This window comes from Macrobrachium rosenbergii, chromosome 21 (genome assembly GCF_040412425.1).
Source record: "Macrobrachium rosenbergii isolate ZJJX-2024 chromosome 21, ASM4041242v1, whole genome shotgun sequence".
In the NCBI taxonomy this organism is placed as follows: Eukaryota; Metazoa; Arthropoda; class Malacostraca; order Decapoda; family Palaemonidae; genus Macrobrachium; species Macrobrachium rosenbergii.
Genome location: NC_089761.1, coordinates 32,776,508 through 32,788,143, shown reverse-complemented (window position 1 = coordinate 32,788,143; position 11,636 = coordinate 32,776,508). Strand labels below are relative to the sequence as shown.

General features: G+C 33.7%; 1 protein-coding gene across 1 annotated transcript in view; it reads right to left on the bottom strand.

Moving 5' to 3' along the window:
- Window positions 1-8,205: 8,205 nt before the first annotated feature.
- The window catches only part of LOC136849436 (cyclic nucleotide-gated channel beta-1-like), a 45,612-nt gene continuing 42,181 nt past the window's right edge, over window positions 8,206-11,636 (bottom strand). The window contains exon 4 of the mRNA XM_067122787.1: window positions 8,206-8,377. Within this exon, the coding sequence (XP_066978888.1) occupies window positions 8,206-8,377 (172 nt within the window). The remainder of the gene's footprint in view (window positions 8,378-11,636) is intronic.

The window sequence follows — 11,636 nt, the reverse complement described above, 5'->3', positions numbered from 1 at the left end:
GCATTGAATACATACATCATTCACATTGTCTTTCATTTATGCAGATCTTTATATAGTTATGTTTGAGTAATTTCATCAATATAAACATTCAACATGCATTTCCGTATAATGCGTACACTTCTCATCAAAGAGAGAGAGAGAGAGAGAGAGAGAGAGAGAGAGAGAGAGAGAGAGAGAGAGAGAGAGAGAGAAATAAGCACTCGTATATTTCCCGAGTCCTAATCTTTTTGAAATTTCCTGTTCCTATTTGCTTTTACGCTGCCTTAAGGATTAGGTAATAACAGTTACGCAATGTGCTCGAGACTTGAAGAGAGAGAAAGAGTGCTCTCTCTCTCTCTCTCTCTTCTCTCTCTCTCTCTCTCTCTTCTTCTCTCTCTCTCTCTCTCCATGTCAAAGGAAAGGATGTTGTTAGTACATTTTTTCATTCCGATTTTAAAGATTGGGTAATTTTTCCTTTTCTTAATGGGTTGGTCTCAGACGATCTCCAGCTCACCCTTTAAAAGACTATCGAACAACTGGTTGGATGTTGACCTAGAATACGAGAGAGAGAGAGAGAGAGAGAGAGAGAGAGAGAGAGAGAGAGAGAGAGAGAGAGAGAGAGAGAGAGAGAGAGAGATGCGTTTTGGATGTGTCTTCAGGTGGGCCAGAACCCATTTTAGTAAATACATTGAAAATGGATTACTGAAAGTGTCCTCAAAGAAAGAGAGAGAGAGAGAGAGAGAGAGAGAGAGAGAGAGAGAGAGAGAGAGAGAGAGAGAGAGAGAGAGCCATATTTTCTCCGTGCCAAATCCATTACGTATGTTTGTACTTTTGTGAGAGGTGAGGTAAAAATTTACCTGTGTATGTGCCAGGTGTTTGTGATGTTTGTTTTATAGCGTGTATAAGTGGTATAATCTCAGGGGCTACAGATCGATGATAGCAGGTACCGGTTTGCTTGTTTTGTTTGTTTGAGTGTGTGTATGTGTGTGCGCGCGTTTGTGTGTTGCATTGTCTTATTTCTTTTGTTTCATGAAATTAAAGTCCTGTTCTCAGTAGAAAGGAAGAGGATAAATTTTTGTAAATATATAGAAAGAAAACAACATCATTTGTGTGTTTGTGTGTGTGTATGTGTGTGTATGTGTGTGTGTTTGAGAGAGAGAGAGAGAGAGAGAGAGAGAGAGAGAGAGAGAGAGAGAGAGAGAGAGAGAGAGAGGCCCTTGAGTTTGTGACTAAAATTTTCTAAGCTCGCTGCCGCGACAGGTTTACGATTTCAAGGGTTGTCTGTTGTTACATGACAATACACACACACACACACAGACACACACACACACACACACACACATATATATATATATATATATATATATATATATATATATATATATATATATCTCACAGAAGTTGCAATGTCTCGTTAATAAATGATTTGGCTCCTTGGAATGCTTGAACATGTGCATACAATATTTTATATATGAATTCAAGGGTCTGTGGAGAATCCCTGCTTACTAATAATGGATCTCTCTCTCTCTCTCTCTCTCTCTCTCTCTCTCTCTCTCTCTCTCTCTCTCTCTCTCTCTCAACGTGCATCTGTTACCACCCTGTTCGTTGAATTATTCTCACGGCTTCCTTGTCATTCTGTGTCCCAATAACAGGTCTGGACACATGCTGTCTATCGCCCTTCGAGTGGCGCTTCGTCGATGAGAATTCATGTTCGTCGTGTGTCCGTTTGTATGATGTATTGACAGTCGGTTTCCAGCGTTAGGTTGGGGAAACGTTTCTGTAGGGGAGGCGTGAACTGTTGGGAGAAGGTTCTCGTTGGGGAAACGCTTTCGCAGGGGAAGCTTTCTTGTTGGGGAACGTTCCTGTTTTGGAAAGTTCTCGTTGAGGGAGCGTCTTTGTCGGGGAAACGTTCCTGTTGGGGAAACGTTCTTGTTTGGGGAACATTCCTATTTGGGGGAACGTTTCTCTAGGAGAAACGTCCCTGTTGGAGAAACGTCCCTATTGGAGAAACGTCCCTGTTGGGGAAACGTTCCTGTTGGGGAAACGTCCCTGTTGGAGAAACGTTCCTGTTGGGGAAACGTCCCTGTTGGAGAAATGTTCCTGTTGGGGAAACGTCCTTGTTGGAGAAACGCCCCTGTTGGAGAAACGTCCCTGTTGGAGAAACGTCCCTGTTGGAGAAACGTTCCTGTTGGAGAAACGTTCCTGTTGGGAGAAAACGTTCCTGTCGGTGTCTTTGACGGCAAAAAATATTGGTTCAGTAATTTTTATTGTAGAAATGTTGTCTGATCATTTTTTGATACTGTAAAAAAAAAAGTCATTACATTTTCTGTTGCACGAGACAGATATTGCTTCTAAATAAAGACAGCGTTGCTCTATTCAAACGAAGTATGAATTTGCTGTGTTTACCGAGTAAACGGAATTTCCTCCGAAATAGAAATGGTGTTTATGTTCGTTGATTGAACGCTTGGCACTCCTTAAAGAGAATGATTATTGATAGAAGAAAACAATATTTGCTATCTTTCACTCGATTTCACAACAACAGTAGCATCAAATTCAGTAATAATAATAATAATAATAATAATAATAATAATAATAATAATAATAATAATAATAATAATAATTATTATTATTATTATTATTATTATGGACTGTCTTAGTATGAATAAATAGCAATATTCTATACTCTATTGGTTTGATTTAAAATCGTACTTGTGATACTCATTTGGTTGGAAAAGATAACTTTTGGAATTAGTTATTATTATTATTATTATTATTATTATTATTATTATTATTATTATTATTATTATTATTATTATTATTATTATTATTATTATTATTATTATTAAAAAACGTACAAAACTGATTTTTTATGCATAACTTTGGAATATAAGTGCGTGTGCGTGTGTGTATTGTGTATGCATTAATATGTGATATGTTTGTTTATGTGTGGCTGAGAGAGAGAGAGAGAGAGAGAGAGAGAGAGAGAGAGAGAGAGAGAGAGAGAGAGAGAGAGAGAGAGAGAATCACCTCCAAAATCAAGAGTCAATATTTGTCCCACTGTGCATTTGAACGAGAGAAAAAAATACCCTGTAGACCTCTATGGAAAGAGGGATTTGGTGATAGCTCTCCTTTGGCAGGCCTACAATGGAAGGATACGATTTTTGTTTACCTGGGACGCTCTCTTGAGTTTTTGGGGCAGGATTTCGGGAATCGTGGAGGTTCCTGATTCCCGAGATACAGATGTGACTACGTTGGCGTCGAGAGGATTTTTATGAAAGAGGGGTATTAGAAATAAAAAGTCCTTTGCACCGTTCCTGGAATGCGTTTTATGAAGCTTTGTATACAGGCTTTCTTTGTAGTTATGTATATATTTTAATAAAAAGCTCTGGCGTAATTTCCATATATTTTTTCCATAAGGAAATAGTGTTTATTATTGTCTCACAAGCATTCTTTATTCCAAACATCACCTACACTTTCCATATATTTTTTCCACATGAGAATCATGTTTTTACTTATCTCACAAGCATTCTTTATTTCAAATATCGCATACACATACGCATTTGTAAATGCGTGTGCATGTATTTTTCAATACATGTTGTCACGCATGTGTAATGCACACTTGAGTAGAAATATAAATCCTGAATTCTAATTGCTCTACAACGTAACTGGGCAAGTTAGGGAATGGAAAGTCAGTGTGATTCAATGATTATTTTAGACAAACACGCATATATATATATATATATATATATATATACATATATATATATATATATATATATATATATATATATATATATATATATATATATATATATATATATATAAAATGCTATTGCTAATGCATCTCATAAACAATCTTCCCTTAGATTCTTTGCCATAATAAGCAAGAACGGGACCGGAACTTCCGGGTAGAAAATTTAGCAGTTTGTTCGAATTAATGGAAGATTTAGAGTCCTTTTGGGGTTCGTAAATCATACATTGGTATTAGATGAGTTTCGGTAAAGGGATTAGTACTCTAACTGAGATATATGGTCATGGACCCTCAGACCAGCTGTTGAGAGTACTCGTATTTAATGCTCTCTCTCTCTCTCTCTCTCTCTCTCTCTCTCTCTCTCTCTCTCTCTCTATTAGCAGTTCATTTGTGGGTGAAGGCGACCCTGAAGCCGGGACTGTAGACGGATAATATTAGGGTGGGTCATTTGAAGCAGTTTGGGGCTTGCTGTATTCCGTAGTGACCTTTCATATATGAGTATGACCTTGACTTCGTTTTCCCTAGTTCCAGTCACTTAAAATATTGAGGTCCTTCCAATCCACTGATAACAAGGTAGTCTGAAGATTCGCCATCAAAGATATTGGAATTATAGTGCTTTAACAATTTTTAATATTAGTTGATACCTGGGCATATATGGGGGTTAGGTCTGGCAGATGGACTTACCCGTCAATTCTTGAGTTTAGGAATTTAAGTTTCTATCGAGATCATAATATTGTTTCTCATCTCTAGATATCCTAACGGAAATGGATGGATTGAATTAGGAATATGTGATGGAGGAACGAATGAACGCATGGTAAATTGCTGGAAGTAATGTTCAATAAAGAATAGAGAGAAAAAATTAAAATGATACATTTTAAACTTCCTTTTGAAGTGACACTCTTTAGGTTATGGATTATTGCCTATCGATGAGTGCAAAGCCGTTAAATTTACATTTGAATTTGATGTTGGTTCTTGTAGATTAATATTATAGACAATTTCACTGGATATTGCATGTAAATATTCTTTCATTTTCTGAGCCTTTGAAGATACGGTTACCCTTAACTCATCAATTTCTTTTGTTGTTTTTTCTTTCTTATTTTGTTTTTTTACTCGAATTTTATTGAGTTATATAAGATATTGAGTGTGGAATTGTTGTCATTTAATGCTTCGAAGAAGGTAATAGAAAATAGGCTAATGAATGTGAATAAATAAAATAAAAAAAATAATTATGTAGTTCTTTATTAGGATATCTCCGCTTCTGCATACATTAAGTTATTCCATGAAGTAATTATTACCACGTTTCGAAGAGAACTCACCTTGAAAGTATACGTAAAACAATATATTCTTATCTACTGTGTAATATTCTTGAAAATATTCCTTTCATTATTCTTTTCACTTCTTGCCAATAGCATTTCTTCAGACAGAATCTCTCTTCCAGGCGCGCGAAGTAAGTGAAATGTGGCAGAGTCACACCGTAGAGTTTCATGCATAAAATCTTTTTCAGGGATATATCCTACTCAAGGCTTCAGAATTACTTTCGCGAGAGAGAAGAATTCTGCGTGTCAGAGGTTGAAATTGTTTATTTATGGCGAGAATTTTATTTCATTTTGTTTGTTAAATGAATTTAAAGTATGGCTACTTAAGGCGTTACATAGTTAGATATTAATATTATTATTATTATTATTATTATTATTATTATTATTATTATTATTATTATTATTATTATTATTATTATATACACTTTTAATCTTTTTTTATTTTTTATCTATAAAATTTTGGAAATTTGAGAACCCACCATTTTTTTTATTTTCGTCTCCCCTGCCTTCTCTCTCTCTCTCTCTCTTTCTTCTTCTTTCTTTCTTCTTCTCTTCTCTCTCTCTCTCTCTTTAAAATCACGGGATTTTATTATTTTTTAAATTCACAGGAAAGTAATCTTTAAACTTCAGGGATCTAGTAAATATTTAATTTCTGAGTAAAATGGTATTTTACTTTAATTATAATTATAAGCTATGAAAGGAGAAAGACGCTTTCTACCTCTGGGCAGTGGAGGCATTGAAATTGCGTCGCTATAAAAGATTTGTAGGAGATTAGAAGAGCCCTCTACGTATTGGGTAAGATTACATCCATTGATACTGACGTATTGAAGCTTTCAGTTTTTGATATATCTCATATCCTGTCTCTTTCACCAGAGAGAGAGAGAGAGAGAGAGAGAGAGAGAGAGAGAGAGAGAGAGAGAGAGAGAGAGAGAGAGAGAGAGAGAGAGAGAGAGGTTTGGCGATATAACATATATTAATACTTTTCTGGAAATATTTTCTGTTAATAGGTAATGATCCCATACAGATAATTTGAATAGACATGCATATATATATATATATATATATATATATATATATATATATATATATATATTATAAATCTATACATACATATACATATATAGTGTGCGTGTGTTTGTACAAAAAGAAATTCATTTGTGATTACATGTTAGGCTTCTTTATGGTACACGCCAAGCTATTAGTTTTACATTAGCATTGCAGGATAAGCTTAAAATGCAATATTAAGTTAACTGCAGTCGTATGGAAGTAAATGTTATTATTATTATTATTATTATTATTATTATTATTATTATTATTATTATTATTATTATTATTATTATTATTATTATTATTATTCATAATGTGCCCTCGAAACAAAAGGGCCAGAATAAATTCATTACGTGGATATGTGTACATCAGTGCAGGGAGAGTTTAAGTAAATTAAAGTAAATTACACGAATGAATGGCCTCATCAGTCATCGTGCTCGTGACATATTTCCATAATCAACAATTTAAATTTGTTCAGAGGTATGGGCACCAGGATTTCAGTGTATTATTTTTGGTCGTTCTCTGAAATCATAGCATATTCATTGGTAAAGTATTTGTGCTGAAGAAAATAAGAGTAAAAATGAACCTTAAGATATTAAGAAATAGATTTTTCTTTTACATATTTATTGCTGCTTCACTTCACTGATTGAAGAAAAAATGTATTCCAATGAACATGCGTTACTGCTTCAAGGAAGGAAGTGGATCTTTGGAGCAGGGGAATCTTGAAGGCAAAACGCACCCACGGGAAGTAGACTGGTATGAACCAGAAATTCTTGCCAGGTCATTGTAGCTATTGCCGCCTGCATCAGACCTCTAAGGTTTGTTTCAAGCTTGAGTTACAGTTGGTTATTCACAAGGTAGTACTCAACAACGGGTTGTCCATTATCCTCTCTTTTTTTGCAGGAGAGAGAGAGAGAGAGAGAGAGAGAGAGAGAGAGAGAGAGAGAGAGAGAGAGAGAGAGAGAGAGAGAATGCAGAAACAGAATCTGAGCTACAGATTTACATTTTTCTTTTTTCCCTGCTCACAGCAGAAAGAGAAAGACTCAGCGTGATCTGATACACACCCTTTTACTTCAACCGAGGCACAAAAACGTTTTCCTTTTTGAAACGTTTGAATTTTATTTTTTTAACAAACGTATCACTTCTCTCTTTCCGGCCACCCCCAACCCCCGAACACCCCCGGCACAACAATTCACGGCGATCTGGAGTGTAAAATAAATTGTTCACTTGACAATACAGGTGTTCGTTTCATCCTTTAAAAATATTTTTAACATTTTTTTATTTTGTTGGATGTTTCAAGTGTCGCGTTTCCAGTCGTTTTGACTGGTTTGGGATTTTTATATTTGTAACTTTATTGGGTACAGAGGTGTTCGCATACGCTTGCGCGTTCATGTGAACGCGTGTGCAGCTCATTTTTTTTTGTATTGTTCGTAAGTTAGGCAAACGCCTTCCCACTTTCATCTTTTGCTGTCATGTGTATGTATATATATATATATATATATATATATATATATATATATATATATATATATATATATATATATATATATATATGTATATACATATATATATAAATATATTATATATACTGTATTTTATATGTTTATATGTATATGTATATATATATATATATATATATATATATATATATATATATATATATATATATTATACTGTATATATATGTATATATATGTATATATATATAACATACATAAATTTGTATATATAAATATACATAAATATATATATATATATATATATATATATATAATATATGTATATATAATATATGTTTACACTATATTATATTTACTTCAAGATATTCCACATAGATTTTCCTCTCTCTCTCTCTCTCTCTCTCTCTCTCTCTCTCTCTCTCTCTCTCTCCCCAAAACGTCTGAAGCGTGTTGAATGGCCTCCTGTTTGCTCTGAGCCTCTTGCTTCCCTATAAAGTTCTCCCCAGTCGGTAAGCCAATCGAGATGTCCTCAGGGAATCCTTTTGTGCCTTAAATAGCTCCTCGAAATATCTGCGAAGATTTCGGGCGATCCCGGGAGAGAGTTTAGGGTCTTCTCGGAATTCTTATTCTCCGAGCTTTTGGGAGTCACAAATCATGGAATTGCGGAGGCTGATGGGTGGTCTTCTTCTTCTTCTTCTTCTTCTTCTTCTTCTTCTTCTTCTTCTTCTTCTTCTTCTTCTTCTTCTTTCTTCTTCTTCTTCTTCTTCTTCTTTGCAGGGCGGGGAATGTGGGAATATTCTTCAGGCCTTAATAGTTTTATGGATCTTCGTAGATTGGTGATTTTTAATTCTTTAGTTTTGTTTCTGTTGAACTGAAGGGTGGAAAAGGTTGCTTTGGTAGTAAAAATGAAAATACGGAATTTACACTTGTTTTTAATCACGCGAGGCATTGCAGTCGAACTTGCATGAAACTTTTAACTTGGGACTTTCGTATATAAAAATCGTATATCAACGTGTGTTGTAGAACTAGCTCCTGTAATGTATGCACATTTTATTACCATTATATCTAAGATGGAGATAATTAAAAAATTTCATATGTTGACATGTATCACAGAACTTGCCCTTACAACATGCGCATTGTATTACCATTATATTAACTATGAAGGCAGATATATTTAGTAAAATAACTAATGTTGTTATATATATATATATATATATATATATATATATATATATATAGGGTTGTGTGTGTATACATATATATGTAGAATGTATACATATATTTATATATTTATATATATATATATATATATAAATATATGCATGTGTATATATATGCATATATATTATTATTATATGTATATATATAATGTGTGTATATGTATAAATATATGCATATATATATATATATATATATATATATATATATATATATATATATATATATATATATATATATATATATATATAAATAATGACATTAATAATTAAACAGAATTATCTAACGAATTTTTTATTAAAAAATTCTAGTCGGCAACGTAGATTACAACGAAGGCCAGAGGATATACTACAGAGCGAGTGAGAGAGTGAGTGTAGTGTGTGAATGAATCAGTGAGTGATTAAGGGATTTAAGAGATCCAGAATGATTGAAATGAAGGTGCGTGTCCTTTAATTAGAGCTACAGACTTCATCCCAAGACCCGGAAATTAAAGATTCTCTCAGATGGGAAATAATTGTAAATTCCTTAAACGTATGGCCTAGGGCCTAGGACTTAACTTTTACTCCCCTCTCTCTCTCTCTCTCTCTCTCTCTCTCTCTCTCTCAATATTGGGAAAGTGTTGTCTTATCTCAGTTTCATATTTTCAGTTTGATTTCTATATATTTTATTTATATGCGCAGTTGATTTGTATATTCAAGGTTATATTTGATAAGTTATATTATATATATATATATATATATATATATATATATATATATACTCATATATATTTATGTATATATTTGCATATATACGTATACTATATATATATTTATATATATGTGTGTGTGTGTGTAAGTGCGCGCATGTGTATATATGTGTGTTCTGTGGTTAGTCTATTTAATACAGAAATTCTGTACATTAATTCTGCATATTGGCACTCACATTGCATCATATAAATTCAGGAAACAGGTTTTCTAGATTGCCTAATGTGTGTGTGTGTCAGAGAGAGAGAGAGAGAGAGAGAGAGAGAGAGAGAGAGAGAGAGAGAGAGAGAGAGAGAGAGAGAGAGAGAGAGAGAATCTGTTGGATGACAATGGCCTGGTGAATTGGCATTTGGGGCAGGGAAGTGGAAAATAGGAAGACCTCACTGAGTCCCAAATATTCATGAGAGTAGAGGAGAGGAGAATCCTTCAAGAATATATCACAATGAAACAGATTCTTCTCCCCACTCAAAAGAGCCTCTTTATCCCTCTGGTAACAGTAGCTCTTTTGGGAAACATGTGTTTTTATGTGAATATTTATTGCGGGGCAATGGTGTGTGTCTGTGTGGGTGAACTGTATTTTTTAAGTATATGGTATGTACAGTGTACTGGATTTACACATAAATATATATACACATGCAGAAATTTATGTATGTATGTAAATACATATATATATACATACACACATATATATAGAATATATATATATATATATATATATATATATATATATATATATATATATATATATATATATATATATATATATATATATTCTATATATGTGTGTATGTCTGTATTTTACACCACTTTCCATTCCCCCCCTTTTTATTGATTTAACTACCGTTAATATCTTTCGTATATGTAGCACTGAATTCATGACTCTTGTTGTCCTATTTCCAATTTATTCAATTTTGTTATTTATCTTATACCCTTATCCATTCTTCTCTCTCTCCACCAGCGTGGTTGGTAATCTCGTCTCGTGTTGCGGTTACTTGATAATCACCCTGAGGCTGATAAACTAACCCACGTAGCCCTAATGTCTGTTCACGGAAGCTGTAACATAATTGTCCAGGGAAGATTGATTTACTTAATGCTTATTGAGGCTAAAGGAAATTAGGAATAAGAGAGAGAGAGAGAGAGAGAGAGAGAGAGAGAGAGAGAGAGAGAGAGAGAGAGAGAGAGAGAGATGATACCGCATGATTGCAGACGATCTGAAGTTTGCTAGATCTTCTCACAATAGGGTATTATTATTATTATTATTATTATTATTATTATTATTATTATTATTATTATTATTATTATTATTCAGAAAATGAACCCTATTCATATGGAACAAGCCCACAAGGGTAATTGACTTGAAATTCAAGCTTCCAGTGAATATGATGTTCATTTGAAAGGTAATAGGAAATACAGAAAGAAGAGAAAAGTCATTAGAAAACAAAATTAGCAGATCAATAAAATAATTAGATAAAAATGTAAGTAAATGATTAAAATACAAGGAGAATTGTCTAAGGGTAGTAATACGTTGCATCCTCGCTTGAACTTTTGAGGTTCAAATGGCGCAGCAGTTTTGACATCAGTTTTCTATAATATTCTTTACTGAATTGTAATTTTTCTTTTCGCTCTCTTTATTTGTTCGTTCGTCAGCTCTTCGTGACGCAATGTTCCAGGAACTCAAATTATCTGAAAATTTAATAAGAGATAGAAAGAAACTTTTTATTTTCAGCATCCACTGTTTTCCATAATATTCTTTACTGATCATTGTTACTTTTATTTTTGTTCTCTATATCGTTTTCTTCATCACCTCTTCGTGACGCAATGTTCCAGGAACGCAAATTATCTGAAAGTTTAATAGAGGATAGAAAGAAACAATTTTTTCAAAGCTTTTATTTCAGCATTCCCTGGAAGTGATAGACTTTATTCCAGTTCTAGCTAATGCGCCAGTTCGCCTGTGACAAGTACGCTACACGTTCTGGTACACGACAGGAAATGCTAATGAGTGAAATATAATTATCATCGCATTACATAATGGACCATTAGGATGCATTAGCGTCAAGATAGGAAAGTGGTCTTGCTTTGTTCAATTCTTCGTTGTTGGTAATTATCTAGGCAGGTGAGA